At 39.7% G+C, this 20,002-nt stretch overlaps 1 protein-coding gene across 6 annotated transcripts in view; it reads left to right on the top strand.

Annotated features, from left to right (window-relative positions):
- Nucleotides 1-20,002, top strand: part of adgrb1 (adhesion G protein-coupled receptor B1) — a 447,596-nt gene that overhangs the window by 373,980 nt on the left and 53,614 nt on the right. For all 6 annotated transcript variants that reach the window (XM_062979947.1, XM_062979946.1, XM_062979949.1 and 3 more), the window contains exons 20-22: nucleotides 5,205-5,307; nucleotides 11,521-11,671; nucleotides 18,540-18,609. In XM_062979947.1, the coding sequence (XP_062836017.1) occupies nucleotides 5,205-5,307; nucleotides 11,521-11,671; nucleotides 18,540-18,609 (324 nt within the window). The remainder of the gene's footprint in view (nucleotides 1-5,204; nucleotides 5,308-11,520; nucleotides 11,672-18,539; nucleotides 18,610-20,002) is intronic.

The following is a 20,002-nucleotide window of genomic DNA, read 5'->3' as shown; positions in this document are numbered from 1 at the left end:
GTGTGCATGTGCATATCAGGAGCATTCCAACATATCCAAGCATCCAATCAAAATTGTTGAATAGTATAAACCTCTACTATACAAAATCCCAGAATACAGTAGAGTCTCACTTATCCAAGCTAAACGGGTCGGCAGAAGCTTGGATAAGCGAATATCTTGGATAATAAGGAGGGATTAAGGAAAAGCCTATTAAACATCAAATTAGGTTATGGTTTTACAAATTAAGCACCAAAACTTCATGTTATACAACAAATTGGACAGAAAAAGTAGTTCAATACGCAGGAATGTTACGTTGTAATTACTGTATTTACTCATTTAGCACCAAAATATCACAATGCATTGAAAATATTGACTACAAAAATGGCTTGGATAATCCAGAACCTTGGATAAGTAAGGCTTGGATAAGTGAGACTCTACTGTACTTGTAAAGAATCTACACAAACACAAGATGCTCTATGTAAAAAGGAAATATAATGTCCAAATAGCATTTAGTATTATCAAAGTTCCTCGTACAAAGCTCAGTTCGGTAGTACCAGACAGAATGAAAAGGAGCAACAGCTCTAAAACAAAAGTTATCTAAGTCTGATATTGCTCCCAATGTACATAGGCTTCAGTGATACAGTACATGTTCAATGAAAATATCTTCCAGACGAAGTAAGCGAACAGTTGGTCATGTTGCTATATACAGAATGAAGGAGATAATGGTGGAGCACCGCTCCCAAAAAAGTCTTCACAAGTAAAGTCCAAGTAAAGTCCCAAGTAAAGTCTACAGAGATGCCTGGGTATTTTTTGTACCCTGTTTTGTACCCTGTACAAAAAATACCCGGGCACCCCTGTAGACTTTACTTGGACTTCACTTGAGAAGACTTTTTTGAGAGCGGTGAGCCATCAATATCTTTTCCATTCTCTATATAGCAACATGACCAGCCATCCACTTACTTTGTCTGGAAGATACTGTACTGTATCCCTGAGGCCTATGTTTTCTTTTTACATAGACCATCTTGTGTTTGTGTAGGATAGTGTAAACCTCAACATACTTTTAAAATGTTAAAATAATGTTAAAAACCACCAAATAGATACAGAATTATGACCAACTATATACAAACTAAAAATCTAAACAAACAGGCAGACACAACTATTCACTGCCATGCTTTTGGCGTTGACTAAGAGTAGATAACAGCTGAATCCTCATTCTGTTTCTTACAAATGATAACAAAAGTACAGTATATATTCATATATATGTCCACCTCATGTATATGTCAAGAACAGGTTTTTGGAGCCAAAATTATGAATTTTGAAATGGCCCATGAATCAGTTGAAGGCTATTCTGCAAAGAGGGGAAAGTACCAGCACTAACTCAGGAAAAGAGGTTTTATTAGGTCTTTAGCCTTTTCTGCCAAAGAGTGCCGGTACCTCCGCAACTACAACTCCCATGATTCCATAGCATTTCAAATGGTGTAAATTCATACTATCAACACACTTTCTCTTTTCTATAAAAAGCACATTTGCACTCCTTTTCATCATGTGGGAGCCAAACATGGGGCAAAATGAGGGTACTTCTTGGATCTGCATCACTCAGAACATGACTGAGCTTTGGATCAGGAAGTCCGTTTCCTTCCTCCAAAGTTGCATTGCATCCTGACTGAAGCAGATCCAGAAATACAAATGGTGATCTAAGATGACGGTTTCCACTACTACAGCATTCAAATGGGCTCATGAAAGGAGAAACCCTGGGTTTAAACAACACTAGCAAAGATCTTCGAAGATCTGGATGTTTGCTGATGTCTCTTTAACTCAGGGTCAAGCTAGATTAAGAGACTTACTCTGGGTAATAATGCATTAGCCTTTGTGTGTCTTTTGGATGCCCCAAGCTACTTTGAGTGCTACACCACACTTTGTGGCAGTTTAGATGGGCCCTAGGACTCTTGAATGTCCTCAAGTTGACTTCGACTTTTGGTGATCCCATGAATGAGAGGCCTTCAAGTCACCCTATCATCAGTGGCCCTTTTCAGGTTTTACAAACTCAGAGCTGTGGCTTTCTTGATTGAGCCTATCCATCTGAAATGCAATCTTCCTCATTTCCTATTGTTTTCTACCTTAGCAAGCATCATTGTCTTTTCTGATGACTCTTCTCATGACTACACTATGACAGCCTTAAGTTTGTCCTCTAAGTTTCTAGGGAGCTTTCAAGTTTTAGTTATTCTAGGACCCATTTATCTGTCTTTTTAACACAGTGGTTCTCAACCTGTGAGTCCCCAGATGTTTTGGCCTACAACTCCCAGAAATCCCAGCCAGATTACCAGCTGTTAGGATTTCTGGGAGTTGAAGGCCAAAATATCTGTGGACCCACAGGTTGAGAACCACTATTTTAGCTCATGACATCTGTAGAACTTTCTTTCATCACCATATTTCAAATGAGCTATGTTTCTTCTTATCAACTTTCTTCACTGTCCAGCTTTCACAACTACACATAGAAATGGGATGGCTCTGAAGACTAGCGTTCAAATATCTTCTTGGCCATGGAAACCCACTGGGTGATCAAGTCGCATTTTTTAAGTCTCAGGGAAAGACCACTACAAACCACTTCCAAATATATTTTGCCAAGAAAATCCCATGATATGTCTTCGTAAGTTTGAAAAGATTTGAAGGCACACAACATCACACCAGCCATGAAATAAGTGGCTGCAAAACATAGTCTACAGGAAGTTCCACACATTCCAAAATTTATTGCTGTAACATCACCATAGTTCATACTTGGGAAGACAAAATAAAAAAGGATCAACAAAGGTTACTCACATCTGTCACTGCCATTGGCTGCTGGCCCACTGAGCTCCAATCTCATGTTTAATAATCTGAGGTTTTATCTCCTTTGCCACTTCGCAGCCTTCTCTAGGCTGGAGGCCAGGAGGAAGTTTGACTTGCTGATCCTGTTTCTTCTGATTGATCTATCCCTCCCAGATGCAGAACTACTCAGGCGTGCTTCCAGTAGTGACAATTGGTTTGTGCAGCAGCCAAAAAGGCCAGGAGTCAAATAGAAACTCCTCTTCTTTGTGTCTCAGTAACAAATATTTCTATGGGGGATGAATTCTTTCAGCTAGCATGCCCAGAGGTTGGTAATGTTCCTTCTCTGAATATCTGTCCTATCAATCCTTGACTTTCCCAAGCTCTGGAATGGACTTGACCAAGGTGCAGCTGCAGCAACGACAACCCATCAATTGTATATTGAATGGGGAGTTACATTTGAACCAGGAAAGCCAACCTTTTGTCTCTGAATTTGTTCAGCAATGGCAGATGTTGTTGGATAGAAGCAGTGGCATCTATAGTGTATGAGTGTATTAGCATGCTTGTGACTCAGCCATCCCAGGAACTATTTTACAGAATGTTGGCCATTCTATTATGAGAAGCAAACCTACGCCTGCTCTTCATTGCACTGTGAGGGAATATGGAATCTATTTTTGTAAGGAGATATGAAATACCTCCTTATGCAAGTGTACCCAAGAAAAAAGATCTCACTCTGAATTTGTTAGGTTCTCCAGGCAATTCTATGGTTCACGCCCATGTTACCATAGAGTTACAACTAAGTAGCAAGCAAATTCCTAGAGGAGCAATATCTCTCTAGGAATCTCTGGGTCCCCTGAAGCATCTCTATGGTAGGGTGAGATTAGAAGTTGAGTAATTTAATGATTTTTGGTCATATTTGTGTTTTCAGTTAACTACAGTTGAGCTGGGAACATATCCCTCATGGATATGGATGCCTTATTTTCCTACACTATGCTGGAATCATACAGAACTGTGGAAATAGTTTCATACTTGATGAGAAAAAAACTGATCTAGTTTGCTAATCTGTTTCCACAGTGGTTAATCCATTGCTCCTGGAATTTTCATCAGCAAAGCATGAAAGCAACTGTACTTTTCATCTGAGGCTCTCCAGCAACGTATACATAGAAGCCTACACCCACTGATATTGAAAATGATTTCTAGGCCTGCTGACCACTGGTCATTGGCTAGCACTTCCGTCTCCTTTCTTCAAAAGGAGGCTTGGTCGCTCTGAGTTTGAGCCAGCTTTGGCTTTGTAGCTGTGGCTGCAGCAGCCATAGCTGTCACCTCAGGCCAGAAGCAGGGACAGTTTCCTTGAGTTGGTCGACCAGCTGTCAGCTTTCCTTGCACCCAATTTGGCCTTGGGTTTACCATCTGCCGACCTTTAGTGGTATAGAAAGACACACATCTTTCAAGGATCTAAATTCATGCCTTATAACAAAGTAAATTTATCTATACCAAAACTCCTCAGAAAAGATGGATGCACATAATCCAAGTGATGCTGACCCCCATGAAAGAAGTATTATGTATTTATTAGTAATAGTAGTATTTTAAGATGTTTCTTTTGTGCTTGAGATGTGATGGACTTGCAAGTATAAATGCCCTTGTATGCATCCAGGCTTGTAAAAACTAAATCCCTATCAGAGGACCCTTCCAGACAGGGTCCAAAATGGTGGCAAGAGAAGATTTTTGGTTAACAGTTGGAACTGCCCACTTTTTGCCTGCCAACTAATGTCATAAAATGGTTTGGCACAGTGAAAATGCCCAGTTACCATCACATGGGAAAATCCATTATTTTCCCCTGCATCTAAATGTGTATAGACAGCTGGAGCTGGTAGATTGACAGATCCAAATAACTGGAAGTAGGCTTGCATCATGTGATGGCAACCAAGAAACTTCAATTTAACAGTGTCTAGAAACGTGAAAATTGTCTAATGTGATAACGTCCTATGTTACCCTGTCCTGATGGAGTGCATTTACTTTGAAAGATGTTGGAGAAGGAGGAAACTCCTGGTGAAATTGTATTCCTTTGGCTGGATAACTGCAGGCAGAAGGGAACCTGATGTAGCTCCATCTTCTCAGGAACTAAGGAGATAGCGATGCCTAGGACCTGTCCAGTTTGCATTGCATTAAAAAATCTGGCCAAGTTTTACACACTTTCTGCAGTCAAATAGGATCTTGGCCATTGTCCACATAGCTCAGTGTTGTGTCACTAAGATCTCTGGTTTATCACCTAGAATTACACATGTTCCCTACAAATACCTTGGCTTTCAGAAATGGATTCCATGTTGCAAATCTGAGGTCCATGTAGGTTCAATTGTTAACAAGTTGAAGAACACTAATAGTCATTTTTCTCTTTCTTCTGCCTGTTTGTTTCCCCTCTGCAGGTACATCCGTTCGGAGCGTTCAGTCATCCTTATCAACTTCTGCCTTTCTATCATATCATCCAATGCTCTCATTCTTATTGGGCAAACCCAGACCCGGAATAAGGTAAGGAATTAAGTTGTTTCTGAGTTGGAACTTGCTGAAATTCCAGATCTTTTAGAGACTTTGTTTGGAATAGTTTGGCTGCTGTATCCACGTGATCAGTATCCATAGTTTCATTTATCTTCATCTGACAAAATATGCCTTCTCTATACTGTACCAGTATGTTATGGGCTCTCCAGCATGATTCTATGGTATGCGTCCATCCAAAGTTACCACAGGGTCACACTGGAAGACGTAAGAAATGCTTTAGAGAGAACATCTCTCTAGCCCTTTCCTAGGTCTCCAGTGCAATTGAATGTTCACATCAAGGAGAAATAATTCATTTCAATAGGGTTTACTTCTTTCTTCAGTTTCATTTCTCCATGGTAAGTCCAAGGACATACTCGTGTAGATATGGGAGTTGTACTGCATGTAAAAGTGATACCCACCATTGCTTCAAGATAAGATTTATTGGTGATATAGACAAATCAGTAAGTAGTCTACAGCAATGGAAGCATCTCAGTCCATTAGCTAATAGTTTTCCTCACCTGCCACATGGCAAAAGGCAAAATCAGCTCCCCAAACAATTACTTCTACCCTGATTGTACCAAGGTCAAAATTACAATCCCCATAATTGAGCATAAAGCCCACCCGGCTGGAGTGTCTGCTGTCCTACAAGGCCGCTAGAAAATAGATCAACAAGGTTACATATGGAAGAAGCAAAGTAAAACAATAGAATTGTACATGCTTGACCAATATACAATCCTAGCATGCATCTACATTGTAGAATTAATGCATTTTGACAGCATGTTAACTGCCATGGCTCAATACTGTGAAATCCTAGGCATTGTTGTTTTATAGTTTTAGCTTTCTCTTTAGTGTTTGTTCCTCACCAAAGTACAATTCCCATGATTACATGACAGTGAACCATGGCAATTAAAGTGATGTCAAACTGCACTAATTCAACAGTGTGAATGCATCCCTGATCATTCCGAAAGCATTACAAACAAGTTAGTAGAGAACGAAACTCGCTGGATTTTTGCCATCTATCAGTCTTTTCCTAGTCTTGAATTTTATGCCAAAGTGAAACTCTCCATCCAGGGCCTGTTGTTGCTGTGTTCCTTTATGCTACTTACAACTTATGGCAACCCTAAGGAGAACCTATCAAAGGTTTTTTTCTGGGACTAATAGTATGTCACTCTCCCAAGATCATCCAGTGGGTTTCTATAGCTGAGCGGAGAGTCAGGTCATGGTCTCTGGAGTCCAGTCCAACACACAAGCCATTACACCATGCTGGCTTTCTGTTCACCACCTAAACATATGGCACAGATATTAACCCAATTGATGCCAATGAGCATCTTTGGCCATGATGCTGCTAAGGATCCCAAACCATTTTGCTGGTGACAGGAGAACACTCACTGAACACTGAAGTGACAGCTGATCCCTGTTTTTTCCCTTTTCTATATCATTACCTCATCCAAGCAAACATGGCAAATGAATTACCTATTTATCGGCCTCCAAGAACCTGGGAAGCTTTTCGGAGAGCCCGTAGTAAAAAAAGAAAGGGAAGAAAAGACTTCAGATGAGATGGCTTTTGAGTAGCTGCCTGCAGTTGGCTGCCTCCTGGCACTATGCAAAGAACAGGACTGGCTTGTGAGGTTGAGTGGTTTTTATCTCTCAAATTCAAAAGGACAGATTGACCAAAGAGAGCCAGGGGAGCGTGTTCCACTTAATAAATGTTCTGCTCCTCCGTCGCGCCTTTTCCATCTCCTAGGCCTGGAGCCAATTGCTGACCTTAATTAAGGAATCCTAAAATGCACTCCCTACCTAGGTAGGTAAAAGGGAAGGAATCCGTTGTTCTCACGACTGGAGATGGAAAAGAAATTCACAGTAAATGAGGTTTTCTGCAGAAAACCACAGTCTGGGAGGCTATTAACAGAACTCACATCTATCTTTCTGGGTTTCCACTCAGCAGCAGAAAATGGTGAGCATCGCATTCTCTCCCTTTTCCCCTCCAGACTCTACACGAGTCACATCCTAGACCTAAATATAAATGAAGACCTACATGGTGCTTCTTTTGTATAAATCTGCACTCACGTAATTACGGTGCCGTTGGAGCCAATGATTTATATCCCACCCTTCTCCTAACATGGGACTCCATGCCACTTAAAACAAAGAACAACTAAAACCTGGTCACACACAAGTTGAACAAAATTAAATCAGCAATGCTATTAAAAGAGCAAAGTTGGAAAACACTTAAAGCATAATGAAAAAGAGATAAAAACACAGGTTGGCACATTAAAAGGCTTGCCACATCAAAGCAGTCTTTGCCTGCCCACAGAAAGAGAGCCAAGATTTGGGAAGTGAACCTCCTGTGGGAAGGAGTTCCCCAAGTTAGGAGCAGCAACACAGAAGATCTGCTCCCATATCTCAGCAAGCCACATTTCTGGTGAATGCCAAAAATGTACAACCAGTTTTGTGTCTGTAAGGATCCTTGCTGTTTCCATAATTTAAGGGGTACTTTGAAGTACCAATGAGTAGCTCACCTTCTACATTTAGAGGTATGCTTTCATCAGAAATGACCATAAAGTTGTATTGGAACCAAGCAAATTCCTAGAGAGACTATCTATTGTATGCTGGGACTGGGAGTCAGGTAATGCACTCAACTGTATTCGTAGTTTCAGGTGTTCTGACCAATAATGTATTCCTGTAGCTACAGTGATCTTGTATCCGCTCTCTCTACGCACACATTTATATATAAGTTATAAGCAACTGTGGTTGATATTTAATGCACATTGCTTGGTGACATCATCAGAGCTTACCTTAGATGTCAAATTTTGGCTTGGAAACCTCAAGGTTTGGGACAGTCCAGAACTGTCAACCCTATGAAGTCTTCACATTTCTAAGAGAAACATAGACAGCTCTTTGTAGTTTTCCCCTAGGACTTGGTTTCCAGGTCCTGAACACAGGACTGCATTGGTTTTACCCATGGCCTCATCATGCTCCCTTTCTCCTGAACAGTCAAACCTCCAATGAACCGAGACTCTTAGATCCTTTTCAGTGTGCTTCGGGCAAGATGAGTCAGTGCCATCTCACACCAGGGCTCCCTGGCTGAGCATCCTCACGAAGCCATACTGGCTCATGCCTGAACCACCCACAAAGACTGTGATACCTGTCTTCTGCTTGATGGAAAGTGATGGTGATGCATAGCCAGCTTCTTCACCTAGAGCTTTGGTTCCCAGAGCAATGTCTAATGACAGCCAGAAGGCTAAAAGTTTCACATCTATTTGCCTGCACCAAAGTGGGTAAAGTATGTCCACAGGGACATGTTTATGCCCATCAAGGCTACAGTTATTTTGGGATGGATGGATATATTGGCACCAAATACTGATAGGAGTTATAGGTACATTTGCTCCGTGTTTTTGACAGATTCAAGGCCATTTTAGGTCCAGGAGAAGCATTTTTCCCCCATCAGAGGATGTGGCCCAGAAAATCTTGTACAGATAATTTCTAGATGTTTTTGACACCTTCCAAACTATTTTAGGTGCAGGAGAGATCTTTTTTCCCCAAGACGATATGGCCCAGAATGACCTATACTGGACCTAAAATGGCCCAAAGAACACCACTAACATAAATCACTTCTGCACTGCCATATAAAATCCATATTATCTGATTTGAATTGGATTATATGGTAGTAAGACTCATATAATCCATTTTAATCCACACTGCCATATAATCTGAATTATATGGCAGTGTAGAAGAGGCCATAGTGAAATCCCAGCCACCATATGCCTAAGAGGTGTGATAGGAGGAACATTTTTCCACGATGGAAAGATTTCTTTCTGACTTCTTTTTTTGTTGTTGTTGTTCTGCTTGGCCTCTGCATTTCTATACAATTGATAGAAGCCCATTTTTCATTTTGATGATGATGATGTGGACAATGATGAAATTATACATTATTATAAACATAATGCAGATGGTATTATAAAGATAATAAAGGGATGTTATATCAACCAGCTCTGGGACAGAGGTTGTAGCTTTTACTGAGTGAACGATATCTATCCTTCTCCTTTCCCTCATTCCCTGCCCAATAGAGACTTTTTTCCACCAGGCCACATCCGGAAAATCCATCTCTGCATTTGCAAAAAAGCTTTGAAGATGAAAGGGCCACATAAAAACGGTGCATATTTTTGCCGCCGGTCGCATTAGACAAAGGGAAAGGGGCCTGCCGTAGGTACTCTCAGCTGCAGCTTGGCAGCTTTATTTATTATGAAATCATGCTTGGCCAAGCTTTATCTCCTGCTTCAAAGGACAAAAAATATCCTATCATTGCTGAAGGTAGGAAGAAAAGAAGCTTGATGTTTAGAATCCCACAAAGGAAATTACAAATAGAAACTCATTTTCAGTGATTACTGAACCTAGAATATTTGGTTTTGGGCTGGTTTAATGTAGGGAAAAATGTGTCAATTATGAGACTAGAGTTTTGAAAAGTTTGTTTTTGTTGTACTTTTTTTTACTTCTATTCTACTATAATTGTAGTTGCGTCAGGTGGAGAGAATGGTCTGGCAACTGTCATTCGAAATCATTATTTGTACAATGAGTGAATTAAAAGTTGGAAGTGACCACCAAGGCCCTCTAATTCAGCTTCCTGCAATGATAATATATGCTGTTAAAGCACCCATGAAATATGGTCACCCAACCGCTGCATAAAAAAACAATATGCAGGATTTACCCATGCATTTTCATGACTTCAGGCTAATTTCATAATTTCATGACTTCAGGCTCATCTGTATGAGCCATATAATCCAAGGACTATCTGGAGTAGCAATGCTCCATCCCAGCCCATCACTACCCATCTCCATTTTGTAATGGTGAGGTGGATTCCAGATCATCCAGAATGGCCATAATTGGTTTGAACCTGCCAGAATTTCACCTTATCTTCATGGTCCCCTGTGGCCACTGGTGGACCACCATGGAGGTCCAGAAACTCCTATCCATCACCGTTGCTAGCATTAGAAAAAGCTTGTCCCATGACCCGGGAGAAGGGAAACTGGTTTCACCCACATTATGGACTAGAAGCACCTCAATGCTTTCAGGAGTTACTTCTGGTCCAACAAAGAGTATAGGGCCACAGTAGACAAGCCAATGTTGTTCAGTTGTACAACATTGCTGTTGAACTCGAGGATTACAATAGCATGATAAATGGATAACTCTGCATGTGAAAATGTTTACTATGGAAACCTGATATGAGAGCTGTGCCTGCAGCAAATACTCATGTGTAAATCTAATAACTTTAGTCAAAAAAGTCAACCCACAAAAACTGAATCACTTATGTACAAGCCAATATAAGTGCTATACCTTAACTCTTATTAAAAAAAGAAACCATCTCTGAGTATTGCTGGGAAATCAAAGAGCTTGGTCTATCTCAGGAAAACCTAAAAGAAGCAATGATTGTGTCCACTCTCTCAACCAGGGTGCTGCTTCTGGGCTTTTTAAATTCCTAGCTGAGGAAATGGTGACAACAGATGAGGCCACATTGGCATTTTCCCCTCTCTGTGAAATTTATTTATTTACAGTATTTATATTCCGCCCTTCTCACCCCGAAGGGGACTCAGGGCGGATTACAATTAACATATATATGGCAAACATTCAGTGCCATCAGACAAACAAGATACATTATAGATACACACAGAGGCAATTTAACATTTCCAGCTTCATGAGGGTATACTCGATTCCGGCCACAGGAGGAGCTGTTGCTTCACCGTCCACTAGTGACACGAGTACTGTACTTCCTCATTCCTTTCCACGTGCTGCTGGCAGTTTTATGGTGTTGTAAATTAGTTAAATTAGCCTCCTGCATAAAGCATACCTAAATTTCCTAGTTGACAGATGCAACTGTCTTTCGGGCTGCTTAGGTAAACAGAAACCTGGGCTATTTAATGGTCAGGGGCTTAACCTGACCCTGGCTTCGAACTCATGATCTCTCGGTCAATAGTGATTTATTGCAGCTGGTTACTAGCCAGCTGCCTCGCAGCCCGGCACATTTGCCTGATAGATGGATCACGTCAAAATCCATAATTTTTCCCCCAAACCCTGCCCTCGACTTGTACATGTGGTTGACTTATATATAAATTTATACATGTGTTTTTTCTGTCTCTTCCAATCCAACTGTTTGTCCACTTTCCCTTTCAGATCTTTATTCTCATGTATATATCTTTTTCTGTTGTCTCTTTCCAGGTGATATGCACCTTGGTGGCAGCCTTCCTGCACTTTTTCTTCCTCTCCTCCTTCTGTTGGGTTCTGACGGAGGCCTGGCAATCCTATATGGCTGTCACTGGCCGGTTACGCAACCGCATCATCCGAAAACGCTTCCTGTGTCTTGGATGGGGTGAGGGTTCCTCCTTACTTATACTTGATGCTAAAAAGAAAAAAAAATGCATGTGTTACTAAAGGAGTCATGCAGTCATGCCGGCCACATCACCTTGGAGGTGTCTACGGACAACGCCGGCTCTTCGGCTTAGAAATGGAGATGAGCACCAACCCCAGAGTCAGACATGGCTGGACTTAACGTCAGGGGAAACCTTTACCTTTACTAAGGGTTACTGAAACAATGGGAAACTGGTAAATCAACAACAGTGAATTTAAGCACCATAGATTCCACGGATCTGTGCTAGTTGAGATTAATAATTCAATTTAAGCAATTCTACACTTTAATAGAAAATCAAATGTGATGAGATATTGAGGAAGAAAGGAAAGCAAGAACTTTGCTTCTCTAGATGAGAAATGGAGCTTCCAAAATTTTGGACAGCTGTTTCCTTCTTTTCCAAGCTCAGAACAGGGAAGAAAATAAGGTTGTGACTATATTCTGGTAAGAATTTGCATGCAGGCATTTCAATTTAACTGGAAATCAAACATTTTAAGCTAAATTTTCAATTGAAATATAACTTTGCAAGTATATACAGTAGAGTCTCACTTATCCAACATAAACAGGCCGGCAGAATGTTGGATAAGTGAATATGTTGGATAATAAGGAGAGATTAAGAAAAAGCCTATTAAACATCAAATTAGGTTATGATTTTACAAATTAAGCACCAAAACATCATGTTATAGAACAAATTTGGCAGAAAAAGTAGTTCAATACGCAGTAATGCTATGTAGTAATTACTGTATTTACGAATTTAGCACCAAAATATCCTGATGTATTGAAAACATTGACACTACAAAAATGCGTTGGATAATCCAGAATGTTGGATAAGCGAGTGTTGGATAAGTGAGACTCTACTGTATAATAGAATTGAGGTTCTTTTCACCTTATTAACAATTAAGCACACAAACTGGTTCAAGTGTTGGATCGTGACTTGAAAACCAGGGTCCTCGCTAACCTGCCTCTCGGTTAAGTTGGGCAAAACGCCTTGGTCCCCTGATATAGTCAACTCTAACATCTCCAGGGCGACTGCTCAGTAAAACATTTGAAGAATTCTGCCCTAAGTGCAAAGGATTTTATGGAGCCAGAACTCTCCCCATTTCGACACCATTCCGTCCACCCTCATCCAGTTACATAAACCGTGAGGGTGAGGGTTTACATTCCTATCCCATGACACAAAGGGGTGCCTTAGGTGTACACCAAATGTAAACCTATGTCTGCTTTCCATGGGATGACCTATTTAAAGCTCCCTGCTCCCAATTTGTCCTTGTAAACAGTATAGGGTATGTGAAAAACCCACCCAAAACATAGGGGGGAAATTCCAATGGCTCCAATAGGCAACCAATATATTATACCATTAATGGGTGGGAGGGTGAGTCAACGAAAAGTTCAAAGTGAGTTAGGAGGGGTGAGGTGCTCACTAAAGCAGCCCTGCACCCTTGGAAATAGTTCCACCAAACTATTTCCAAAACTGGGTTGTTGTATGTTTTCCAGGCTGTATGGTCATGTTCTAGAAGTATTCTCTCTGAGATTTCGTCCATATCAATGGCAGGCATCCTCAGAAGTTGTGAGGAATAGAAAAACTAAGCAAGGAAGGTTTATATATATCTGTGGGAAGTTCAGGGTGAGGGAAGAACTCTTGCCATCTTAAATGTTCCAGTTAATCACCCTAATTTGCATTGAATGGCTACATAGATGTAGCCATAGGATGCCTGCCATAGATGTGGGCGAAACGTCAAGAGAGAATACTTCTAGAACATGGTCATACAGCCCAGAAAACATACAACAACCCTGTGATCCCGGCCATGAAAGCCTTCGACAAAACATATTTCCAAAACTATTTCCAAAGTTTCCACGTTGGTGGCATTGGAAATCAAATTCTATCAATTTTAAAGAACTTCTCCCCAAAATTATGGCTTAGTGCAAAGCTGGATGAAGTAGGGTACCTGGACTACATGCAGCCCCTAAATCCCAATTGAGTTCTCAGCACCATCACTCGATATTTGTAGTCTTTTTCTAGACCTGTAGAACATTCTCTTGTTACCAATTTCCTCCTTATGTTTCCAAAATAATGTTTGGATTCACTAAAATATTGGCATATCTTCACAAGGGATGGCTTATGGGAAGACAAAGTGATGTAAGCTACTCTTAAGTGAGAATACAGATATTCTCTGTGTTCCTGCATTCCAAAATGGGGTTGAACTGAGTGATCATGGTTTCTTCCATCTTTTTCAATCTATGAGCAAATCTGGATCCAACCAATTCTTCTTGAGTTTGTATTTTGGGGAGTGGGAAAGTTGGGGTGTTGTACTTCAAAAAAACACCACATTAAGGAAACTCCATGTATCTTAAAAATGTACATATAATGGCCAAATGTTGAGCAAAATCATCTCCCAAGTACACCAGAAGGTTTTGGAGGATTTAGACAAGCCCAGTCTCCCTATGTCAGTGGGGAAATAAATCTGCTCTGGGTTTTCGTCTAAACATTTAAAAAGTTATCAAAGGTTTTTAATCTGATTTTTAAAATTGGTCTGGTACTCTAGATAGCACCTGCAAAGTTTGGACCAAACCCAAAGCAGATTTGCTGCTCCGCTGGTATGAAACATGTGTTGCCCACTCCAATCTGAACTGGCACCAAAGTGATTTTTTCCCCCACTTTTTTCTGTCATCGCCTTCTGTGTAACACACGGAGTAGCTCTCAAAAGTCAAGGTTTTCCCTCCAGGGAGACTCTCCATTTGCTGTTGCTTAGGTTTATTGACTCAGAGGACTTTAATTTATTTGCTTTTCGTCTTACCTCATCTAATCCTAGTTTAATTGTCATTTAATATCCTTTGAAAGCTTGGCAGCCAAGAGAGGGTTCTGATTCATCAATCTGGTTAACACATTATTGGCCAGAATGATGACATCCTTATACCGAATTCTTTGAACTGTATACATATTCAATTTCCAAGAAAAAAAAGTCAGAGACAATAAGGCTTTCAGCCTGCCCACGTAGCCTCATTTGTCATTGTTTTTGTGGAACTTCAAGTTATTTCTGACTTATGGTGACTATAAGGAGAACCTATCATGGTTTTTTTCTTGATTAGATTTGTTTGTTTTTTAGTGATGCCTGCTTGGAGAGAGAAACATCAGGATATAAATGCCCATAAATATTATTATTATTATTATTATTATTATTATTATTATTATTATTATTATTGTATGACACAGCAAACAAGATAGATATGCTGGATTTCGTATCACAAAATCACAAGTCGAACACTTCCCAAGTGTCTAGGACTGTGTGATGTATTTTTGGATGATGCGCACAGATCCCAGTAGGGTGGCCTTTTGCAGATGGCATTATTATTATTATTATTATTATTATTATTATTATTATTATTATTATTTTATTGTATGACACAGCAAATAAGATAGACATGCTGAATTTCATATCACAAAATCACAAGTCAAACACTTCCCAAGTGTCTAGGACTGTGTGATGTATTTTCAGATGATGCGTGCAGATCCCAGTAGGGTGGCCTTTTGCAGTTGGCAGATCGTAATTTTGTCAATGTCTATTGTCTCCAAATGCTGGCTGAGATCTTTTGGCACGGCACCCAGTGTGCCCATCATCACTGGGACCACTTGCACTGGTTTCTGCCAGAGTCTTTGAATTATTATTATTATTATTATTATTATTATTATTATTATTTTATGACACAGCAAACAAGATAGATATGCTGGATTTCATATCACAAAACAAGTCGAACACTTCCCAAGTGTCTACGACTGTGTGATGTATTATTTTATTTTTATTATTATTATTATTATTATTATTATTATTATTATTATTATTATTATTATTATTCAAAGAGGGTTCACATTGCCTTCCTCTTTACACTGAGAGGATGTGACTTGCTCAAGGTGAGGTTTTCATGGCCAAGTGAAGTTTCTTGATGGGGATCCCTCTATACTGCAAAATTAATGCAATTAGACACCATTAACTGTCATGGTTCAGTGCTATGGAATCATGGAAGTTGCAATTGTACTTTAGCCTTCTCTGCCAAGGAATACTGATGCCTTGAAAAACTAGAAATGGCAGGATTCCATAGCATTGATCTGCTAAATAGTGGCATCAAACTGCATTAATTCCACTGTGTAGATACACCCTAAGATCCCAGAGCTGCAGTCCAGCACTAAAAGCACTACATTGTCTTTAAGTCATCTTAGGTGACCACTGGAGCTATTTCCATTGCTGTCAGTTATATGTGTTGAGACACTGTTAAGAAGCACTGCTAGAAAGAGGAGAGAAATCTATCTGACACCTTTTCTACAAAATGACTCAAATTCCATTGCATGTGTAGTCAAGGCTTTTGTCATTGGATAGCCAAGCCCAGGCCGACAAGGGATCTCATCCGGTCTTAATGGGATTTGCTCTTCCTAAGCAGTGAGATAGACTGCTTCCCATTGTCACAAGGAGATGGAGCATTAAAAGCTGGGAAGACAAGGCAGATGTGGATGTCCCGGTCTGATCCTCAGCCATGAGAGAGACGAGTAGGGTGCCGACACTGAATTAAGATTGGTATGAAAAAGCTCACTGGATATCTCTACCAGAATGTGGACAATGCACTTCTTTGGGATTACAACTACTAATATCCCTTGGCCTTTTATGCTTTTAGAAAAAATAATTCAAATTCTGGAGTTTATACCCTTAAGGGTGACATTCTAAGACCCAAGATCATATCTCATACATGTGTAGTGTAAATCTATATTAACTTAGTTAAGCAGGCTTGGACTTACCCCATTTTGCATGAATACCAACATTGTGCCATATATGCCAGTTAGAAGTTTTCAGCAACCAAGAGCTAGATTGATAAATTTCCCCATGTTTAGGATTTGAAGAAATCACACAAATCTGAAAAAATTCTTACCAGAAATAACCTTCCCTATCCTGAGATGTGAAGGGGGGAAACAATCTCATGGACGAAAGTCCTAAAGTATTTGGATATTTACAAGTAAGATAGTTTAGTGGAATGTGAACATCATGAGAAGATGAGCCCTTCTACACTGCCATATTATCCAGATTACCAAAGCAGATAATCCACATTATCTGCTTTGAACTGGATTATATGAATTTACACTGCCATATAACTCAGTTCAAAGCAGATAATTTGGATTTTATATGGCAGTGTAGAAGAGGCTCTAGTCCAGCACCCAAGCCAGCAAACCACGTTGCTGGTTCATTGTTGTTTTCAAGCGGAAATAACAATCAAAAATACAACTCAACACTCCATCTACTGGCATCATGTTGGTCATTGCAGATCTCCACAAAGTCCACAAGATTTAAAATATGTACCGTATATACTCGAGTATAAGCCGACCCGAATATAAGCCGAGGCAGCTAATTTTACCACAAAAAAACTGGGAAAACATTGACTCCAGTATAAGCTGAGAGTGGTAAATTTCAGAAATAAAAATAGATACCAATAAAATTACATTAATTGAGGCATCAGTAGGTTAAATGTTTTTGAATATTTACATAAAGCTCAAATTTAAGATAAGACTGTCCAACTCTGATCAAATCATTATTCTCATCTTCTTCAATGTAAATGTGCTTATGTATCCTTTTAATAATAATAGAGTAAAATAATACATGTAATAATAATAATAATAATATGAAATCCAGCATGTCTATCTTGTTTGCTGTGTCATACAATAAAATAATAATAATAATGATAATAATAATAATAATAAAAATAATAAATAATACAGGAAAATAATACAAGTAATAATAAATAGAGTAAAATAATACATGCAATAATAATAATAATAATAATAAGAAGAAGAAGAAGAAGATCAGAGTGAAATAATAAATGTATTAATAATAAAAATAGAGTAAAATAAATGTAATAGTAGCAACAATAATAGAGAAAAATAATAAATGTAACATATATTCTCGAGTATAAGCTGACCCAAATATAAGCCAACCAGGACCCTCACCCGAGTATAAGCCGAAGGGTGCTTTTTCAGTCTTAAAAAAGGGCTGAAAAACTAGGCTTATACTCGAGTACATACAGTATTCATTATTATATTAATTTACTTTATACAGTACTTCAACTTTTTCCCAGTTTCAGACTCAAAGTAGCTCTCAATATTTTAAAACCAAATGCAACTAAAACAAAAAGTATCACAACCGTTGAAAATGGAATAATCAACCACATTAAAAACATGAATATAAAACAGTCCACAAGGCAGCTACAGCATAATTGTGATGATGAGCAATACAGCATGCCTCAACTGAAGAAGAGTATGCAATGAACAGTTCAACCTTCAATGTTCTGGGTAAATAAGGGATGATTTGCCTCCTAAAAGAAGGAAAATGGAGAGGGAGCCAAGCAGGCCTTCCATGGGAGGGAATTCCATGGCCTGAGGTCACAGCTCACTACTATGGAATCTAGGGAGCCATAGTTTTGCATGGTCTTTAGCCTTCTCTGCCAATAAGTGTTGATGTCTCACCAAATGACAACTCCCAGGTTTCCATAACATTGAGTTGAAATGGTGTCAAACTGCATTCATTCTACAATGTAGGTACAACCTTCCATGGACATTCTGGGACTAATCGTGTGTTGTGATTGGAAACCCACAAGCAGGACATGGGAGCAAATACATCCTCCATCACACATACCCAAGAAAATGACAATCTTGATACATGTACCTTTGATATGGAGGTGACATACAGCATCATAAACAATAGGCTGTTATTTCAAAGAATACAAGACTATAGTTTGAAGAAAACTTATTTACAAAGAATTATTTTAAATATAATATCTTTTTTCCCCTTCCATTTAGGCTTGCCTGCCTTGGTGGTGGCCATCTCTGTGGGATTCACTAAAGCCAAGGGATACAGCACCATGAACTAGTGAGTAGCAGTCTTTCTTTAACTCTAAAACAGAGATGGGGAAAATCCGGACCATGGATTCCATGTGATCTCCAAGATTTTGGCTCATGAGGCTACCATGTAACTTCAAAGTTCTCCCAAAATGTAAATAAACCACAATGAGGGACTGATTTTCAGGTGATTTTTATTGCCCCTAAATTACCAAAATTATGCACAAATGGAGCCATTTCATATACCAGTGCCTCTCAAAACCTAGGGAAATGGGTGGTACAAATGACATCATACAATTTGAATTGTGCTGGGAAAGTGGGGTATCTTTTTTTGAGGGGGGTCATAAAGACAAAACAATTGCTCCCCCTTGCACAGTTGCAATCTGTGTAGCAAATAGCTACACCAGATTCTGCAGTAGTATATACTGTATACTATACAGGTACGTTTCTGGCATTAACCTGCCTACCTTGAATGCTACAATATTAGACTTGTGCACGGATCTGTTTGGAGGTGGCTCCTTCTGCTCTTTGGCTCCTTCAGGAGCCCGTAATGGTAAGCCCCCCCCCCCCCCCCCAGTATAAGACACACACATACACACCGCAACTAAAGCAAGCTGGAGCTAATCTTGGCACCTCATCCCATATTGGGAATCACAGTTTAATCTTTTTTATTAATCACAGCAAGCAAGAAGAAAATCCAAATTTTCTGAAAATTATTACCAGTTACCTCTCCTCTATAGTAGAAACTAGTAGAAACAGCTTTAAGGAAGCATTAAACTCGAAACAGAAAGGAGATTGAAGCATGCCAGGAAAAAAAAGATGGGTTTTTTAAGGAAGCCCAGGGAGGATAGCTCCAGGGGGTCATCGCTATTCCTTACCTGGACATAGGAAGCCTTCTAAAATGCCTTTGAAAGAGTGTGTGGCATGGTGTGGAGGCCCAGGAGAGAAAGTGTGTGCTGCACCCCAAGGCAGCTTGAACACTGGAAACTAAATAGAGACCAATAATCATATAATATCTTTATTAAAACAATAATTAATTCAGGAAAGAATAAATGGAAAGGATGAGTGAACAATAGTCCTATAAGGAATGGTATGAATTAGTCCAAAGCATTGAAGAGATATGTCCAATATTATTGTCCAAAGTCCAGAAACCGAAACACGCTCAAAACTGTTGAAAAGTTCTTGAGCAGGGAAAACAACAAGGAAGCAGGAGTAAATAACAAAGTCCCTAGAAAGTCATGGATTTCAAGGCAGGCAAAAGACGAAGCTAAAAGCAATCTGGATTCAGGAACAAGGCAAGGACGTGAATTCACTCCGGATTAAAACGGGAGTCGCGGCTCGGCTTGGCCGCCAGGAAACAGGAGACTTGGCTTGAAAATCAGGGAACTGGAAACAGTGAAGTCGCTACGTTGACACCACAACTA

Source organism: Anolis carolinensis, chromosome 4 (genome assembly GCF_035594765.1).
Source record: "Anolis carolinensis isolate JA03-04 chromosome 4, rAnoCar3.1.pri, whole genome shotgun sequence".
NCBI lineage: Eukaryota > Metazoa > Chordata > Lepidosauria > Squamata > Dactyloidae > Anolis > Anolis carolinensis.
This window is presented reverse-complemented; position numbering and strand designations above follow the sequence as displayed.